The sequence below is a fragment of the Nothobranchius furzeri genome, chromosome 11 (genome assembly GCF_043380555.1).
Source record: "Nothobranchius furzeri strain GRZ-AD chromosome 11, NfurGRZ-RIMD1, whole genome shotgun sequence".
NCBI lineage: Eukaryota > Metazoa > Chordata > Actinopteri > Cyprinodontiformes > Nothobranchiidae > Nothobranchius > Nothobranchius furzeri.
Window position 1 is genome coordinate 29,614,864 of NC_091751.1, and position 6,584 is coordinate 29,621,447.

The 6,584-nt window shown below is 44.5% G+C and overlaps 1 protein-coding gene across 1 annotated transcript in view; it reads right to left on the reverse strand.

Moving 5' to 3' along the window:
• The window catches only part of hoxa13a (homeobox A13a), a 2,918-nt gene extending 1,106 nt beyond the window's left edge, over positions 1-1,812 (reverse strand). Inside the window, exons 1-2 of the mRNA XM_015955935.3 lie at positions 716-1,812; positions 1-339 (exon numbers count right to left, since the gene is read on the reverse strand). The exon at positions 1-339 is cut by the window's left edge and continues 1,106 nt beyond it. Of these exons, the coding sequence (XP_015811421.1) occupies positions 92-339; positions 716-1,367 (900 nt within the window). The 5' untranslated portion in view covers positions 1,368-1,812 and the 3' untranslated portion in view covers positions 1-91. The remainder of the gene's footprint in view (positions 340-715) is intronic.
• Positions 1,813-6,584: the final 4,772 nt, after the last annotated feature.

Genomic DNA, 6,584 nt, shown 5'->3' on the forward strand with positions numbered 1-6,584 from the left:
GCGTGTTGTCCTAATCCATGTGTCCAAACGTGTCTGTGTATCTCCAAAATGATTATGTCCATTCGGAAAGAAAATAATAAAAATATGTAAACTAGCTGATAGTTTTCAATTTGTTGACAACCTTCTTCTCCTTTACGCGTCTGTTCTGAAACCATATAGTCACCTGCCTCTCGGACAGGTTGGTCTGCGCTGATATCCTCCTGCGTTTGTCCTTCGTGATAAATTTATTGGCTGCGTACTCCCGCTCCAGCTCCTTCAGTTGCACTTTGGTGTATGGCACGCGCTTCTTCCTTCCGCGTCGGAACGAGCCGGAGTCTCCCCCGGCGTGGGTCACTGCGTCTGGCAGGGAAGGACAAGAAGAAGAAGAAGAAGAAGTCAGGAACAGCTTCAGACCTCATCCTGGTCTCTCATCGCTACTCACGTTTGAAAAGACTTCTCTGTGATTAGATCTTTACAGTAAAGTGGAGGATTTGTGATTTCATACAATAATTAAAAGACTTTTACTAACAAAAATGTTTAAAAGTGTTTATATTTTGCACAAATTCATTCACAATATTTGCGCAACAAGACGGTGACCTGAAAGGAGTGGATCTGCTATGCAGGTACAGGCAGTTACTGTCATTCATACATTTCTGGAGATAATGTTGTTTTCTGCGCAGTGGCGCGTAAACACGTTAACCAAAGTTGTCTGTTGGGTTTGGGTTATTGTGAATACCTGGTATGGAGGACTTCCACAAATGTCCGGGCTGTGGCTGCTCTTTGGCGCAGTAGACCTGGCTGTTCCAGCCGTTTGGAGCTAGAGTCCATGGCTGGTAGCTCTCCATGGGCAGCAACGGCTCGTGTCTGGCTTCAGCCGGCGTGTTGATGCTCGGAACAACTGGCACGTCAAGGTAACTCGGGACAGGTTGGTATGGACCCGAGGGGTAAGTTGGATAAAAAGCAAATTCCTTTGCCCTGGAGGGAAAATCGTCGCCCGAGGCGGACGTGTCCATGTATTTGTCTCCAAACGCAGAAGGAGGCTGCGTCCCGCACGACTTAATGCTGCTGTGATGCGACATCCTGCACGGATAACCGAAGTAGCTGTAAGGCAGGGACGCGCTGGTTGAATTCTGAGCCGCTGAGCAAGGGCTGCACTGCTTTCCAGGCTCGCCCATACTGGAAGCTGGCGCGTCGCCGGACGGGTACGCAGTGCTGGATGCCAGGGACGCCGTGTGCGCCATCAGGTTCCTGCACTGGTTCGCAGCAAAGTTGCTACCAGCGAAACCCTCCATGTTCTTGCTCACTTCATCCAAACCACCCCCGTTGTCGTAGAGGAACATCACCGACGGGTCGACCCAGCGAGGACGGAGCAGCAGTGACGTTGTCATAGCACGGCATCCAACATTGAAGCTTCTGAGTCTTTTTTAAAAAGCCCAGGGACTGAAAAAAGGAGACGCTGCTTCTCTGGCAGCGAGAGCCACTCTGACGCGCACAGGAGCGCGGAGGTGGCGTTCCCATTGGTTCGGACGCCGTCACGTGACCGGGATGTATGCAAAGAGGACGGTAAACATCAGCAGATAATTAAATGGAAAATAATGCGGCGAAGGAAGGTGATCGTTGGAGGGATTTCGCTTTTGGATGGTGCGTTTTTTGAACAAAGAGACATGAAAATAGATGCTGGGGTCTAAATTATGGGCTGTTCCAGTTTTTAAAACACAAAATGTGGTCATATTTCCATTTGACCAGATTTATTTTTTATGTGAGGCTCAAAAATAAGTGTCTGTTTATCTTTCTGATGTTATTTCTAATAATAATGATGATAAACCTTTGACTCAGCCGCTTCAGGTTTTTACGCACACGCTGACCACCATTTGTCTTCGCCCTACATCTATCTGCGCTCAGACACGACCACATACAATCACAGGTTGTGTTTCTACCAAAACGGCACGTTAAAGTGGTGTCACCCTGTTTCAGCCTGCATTCCACACGATTTAAATAGAATAAATCCACCTTTTGGCGCGCTGACGCACGGGAACACGGCCACAGGAAAAGCCATTTACATAAGACATAAATTCCACAAAGTCAGATGTGATTTTCTTATATAAAGTTGTGGAAAAGACAACTTAAATCTGATTTATTGTACTTTAAGGGTATTCCAGACGCAGCTTCCGACTTGTTTACAGCATGCAAAGTGAGAGCGCAGCTCCTGGACGCAACTGTGTTTTACATATGGGAGGTAGACGCGGCTGGAGGCCAAGGTCAAGTTGAAAGTTGCTGTCTAGCCATCCAGCCCGCCGCGCTATTCAGGCTTTTAGGGGACCGTCTGACTCTTGAAAAGGGCGGAAGAGGAGGGAGAATTCCTGTCCCAATGAAAGCGGCTGGAGGACAATAACTTTTACTGTCATTATTTTTGTTTTCTCACACGGACACGTCGGTAGCCGCTCCGCGTGACTTCTGAGCCAAACCGACGACCTCCGACTGAAATTAAAAGAAGTAAAACCGAGAAGGAACCTTGTTGCGTCTTTTTAGAAATATTTGTGGCTCTTGTGGTGGTTTCCTGTCCGATATGTGCGAAAATGTGTGTGTGTGTGTGTGTGTGTGTGTGTGTGTGTGTGTGTGTGTGTGTGTGTGTGTGTGTGTGTGTGTGTGTGTGTGTGTGTGTGTGTGTGTGTGTGTGTGTGTGTGTGACTTGATAGCACCCACTGACTTTGTGTGGAAATATTTAAATTTACAGGAAGCGCTTTTGACCCTTTTCAGCCAAAGTTTGTGCAAAGAACCACACTTATGATCACTTCAGATTTAATTTTTTTTATTTATTTTTGCTGTGACAAACATCACATTCTGGTTTTGTTCGGTTTGTGGAAACCGAGCTGCAAGTGCAGCACACGTTTGGCGCAAACGAGGTCCTGAAAAGCTTTAGAATTAAGCAGAAAAAAATAAATGTTCCGTTTTGATCAGAAGTTTTAGGATTTATAAATATGTGTGAATAAAAACAGCAAATGTGTTTTATTTGAACCGCCTTGATCAGATCAAAAAGACTAAAGCATGGATGTGTCACGTTGTTTACATTCGGTCGGTCTATTTTACCTCCAAGCGTTGCTGTTTCACCTAAATTTGACATTTAATTAATTTTATGTCATCTAGAATCTAAATTTCAGCTACAACTTTGTTTTTCACCAGCTCTGATTCTTGTAAAAGTGCACACGCGTGCATATGCAAAATAAACCAACTTTGGTTCCACAACAAGTCACATTTCACCATGGGTTCCGTAGGTTCACATGCGTAAAGACCTAGTTTCTTAAGGGCACGCGTATCTATATCCTTGTGTTCGCAGTTCGCCTTTACCAGTTTGGCTCTGCCCTGGTGCGAGGACAGCGACGCACACAGTAGTCAGGTTTTTATCTTATCAACCAGAAAAAGACCAAAAAATGAAATCATCCAGCAGCAACATGCAGCAACAACATGAGTCATGGTGCAGGGCCCTGCCTGTTGCTGCTTTGTGGCGCTTTTAAAACCTCAGAGAGCAAATCAGGCTGCAGAATGAACACGTTAAACATTAACTGTTCCATAAGTTAATGTTTATTCACCCTGCTCCATACCTCGTGATGGCTCAGGGTTTGTTCTACTCGTATTCTTTAATTCGTTGTGTTGAGAGAACAGTAGCACAACCTGAGTCCTCATGGTGGCCTTTTGCGCGCGCAAGTGATCATGAGATTGGGGAGAACAATGAGCGGCGCGCGCCAAACTCTCGATACTGTTCACCACAGAAAACCTGCTCCAGTTGCGTGAAGAATAAAAACGGAGGATGACAGAAGTGTTTGTTTATCGTGCGTAAGAGAACATGTAGGGACTAAAAATATTTTCTCAAATCAAGTCTCAGATTCATAATTGTCCTGAGCACCAAAGTTTGTCAAAATTGGAATTATTCATCGTTTTGGAGACGAAACGATGCAAAATGAAGCTGCATTTACGAGTCTCGGCTTTACAAACAGCTTCTGTGAACCTGTAGCCATTTTCCAGCTATGCGGATGGCACGTGAAGCTGTCAAAGAGCTGTCAGTCATAACAGCTAATATGTTTCTGCGGTGGAGGGTCGGAACGACAGGGCGGGCACGCGCTGGACCATTCCATATGCGCGTTGACGGCTTGCATAAAAATAACAGGGAGAGCAGAGCCACCATGGAGGTTTCCTCCTCGTGTGTTCGCACTTGGCGCGAGGCGAAATGGCTCCTTTGCTGGAATATTTGGACTTTTCCTGCAACTGAGTCTAAGATGGTGCGTAAATGGGCTTCATCAGCTCTGGCCTACAAGGCGTGTGGACAAACAAGCTTGCTGACAGGAGATAAAGCAGGGAACATGAAGGTCTGCGCGTCAAATTAGTTATACAGCAGGGAGACGAATATGTCTGCACTTCTGTTATTATCTAAAAACGTTCCTAAAACCATAATTAAAGAACTTACACGCCGAACAGCGAGAGTATTATTATTATTATCAATAAGTGAAGCATTGATAGCATGCAGCTTAAAAACAGTTAGCACGATAATTTTGCGTTGCTGCTAAACGAAAATAATTTACTGAATTTTAAAAATATTTCCATTTGAAAAATGTTATTTAAATTTTCACATCATTGTTTAATATTTAGTTGCAGCATTGATTTTTTAAATGTTGACATGAAGTTTAATTTATTAAAATATTTTTGCTTAGGTTTTATTTTACAAAGGAGGTGATGTTCTCACAAATTCATGTGGCATCTGCAACAAACTGCAAAATAAATGTGATGTTCAGTATTAATAATTAACCATCGTGTTTGGCACTTTTTTCATTATTCAGAAGTATTTTCTGTCTCTGGGTGCAGAACCATCAAGCTGACCCACAGAAACGTTAGAGGAATAAATAAAAGACACAGATCCATGAGAAGTTTTTACTAATTTAAATGGAAACAATATATATATATATATATATATATATATATATATATATATATATATATATATATATATATATATATATATATATATATATATATATATATATATATATATATATATAACAGCCTTGGCAGAGTCCCGTTTGATGCGTTTATAGGCCTCCAGCATGCATTTTCGGTGATCATCCTGGTTTAATCTGATATTCTGATACAATTCAATCTGAAAAATGACTAGATATAAAATTCAACACAGATGTGAAAATCTTTGACCAAGAAGCAGCGACTTCAAAATTAAAAGCACCAAGAACAGCGCGTGGAACAAAGAACGGAACCGATGACACCCCCTAAAAATAAAAGACTTGTAAATATCACCTTTCTCCAAGATGCCAGACACGCTCAGAGCTGTTTCGCCTTGCGACTGCAAGGTAGGTTGTAAACAAAGACACCCCCCCCCCCCAACACACACACACACACACACACACACACACACACACACACACACACACACACACACACACACACACACACACACACACACACACACACACACTTTAATTGGGTAAGGCCTGAACTCTGCGGCGTGCTAAGCTCCAACGCTGCGCAGGGACTTCCTGCTGTTTAGTCACCGGGACTCGTTTCGCTCGAAGGTCAGACCGTTAACCCTCTTCTCGCAGCGTCATCCCGTTTCAAGGCCAAGTTGAGACAACGAAAAGGGAAGGGCCACTCCCATAAAGCAGAGGCCAGACTTTTCTGTTTCAGTTATAATATTTATTCTCTCTCCCAGGTTCTTAGTGTTTTTCTATCAGATCCATCATCGATGAACGATTCTTCAGCAGAATCACGGCTTCCTGTCGGACTCGGGCTGCTCAGGGTTTGGCTTGGATTTTGCTACTGCGCAGACTCCATGGTCAAGTTCAAGTTGGGCTGGCTAGTAAAACCTGAGGGGCGCATTCTGCAGCGTCTGTCGCACGCCCCCCTCCCCCATCTCTTTGATGTCCCCCCTGGAGAACTAGACACCTTTGGCACAAGAATGCGCACAGCTCGGTTCCACCAGAACGCATCATTTCATCACGAGGAGGACATCAGCAAACCCATCCTCCGTCTATCTTAAACACACACTATATAACTTCTGTAAAGGCACAAGGTCATCCATCTGTTGCGCAACGAGCTGTCTCTGCAGAATCACGAGGTCCCATAATGCACCGCAGGACCCGTAATTCTGACTAAAGTCTGCGGCACTTTGCAAAAATTAGGAACATTTATTTATTTAAGAACAGACCTCTGTCCAAACGAGAAGGGAATGTGTCTCTGTGTTGGATGGAATCTGCTCGTGCCTCATCGGTTGTGATCCGACAAGCTCAACAACCCCCCCCCCCCCCCACACACACACACACACACACACACACAGATGCAGAAACATTCCCAACTTGGCTCTTGGAAAAGCCTTCAATGCGGAAATGAGAGGAATTCCTTTGGTTGTTTCCTCTCTGACTCAGGAGGACGTTTCTGCTCATTTTTATGGTTCATTTTCAGGGTGACCTTTGACCCTCTGGGAGTGACTTGGTTGTTTCTAAAACTATGTTGAACTTCACCTTAAAGAGGTGCAGACAGATAATCGCCCCCTCCTTCCTTTTCAGAGCAGAGGAGAAAGCCAAAGGAATGTCCTCCAGCCTCCGGGC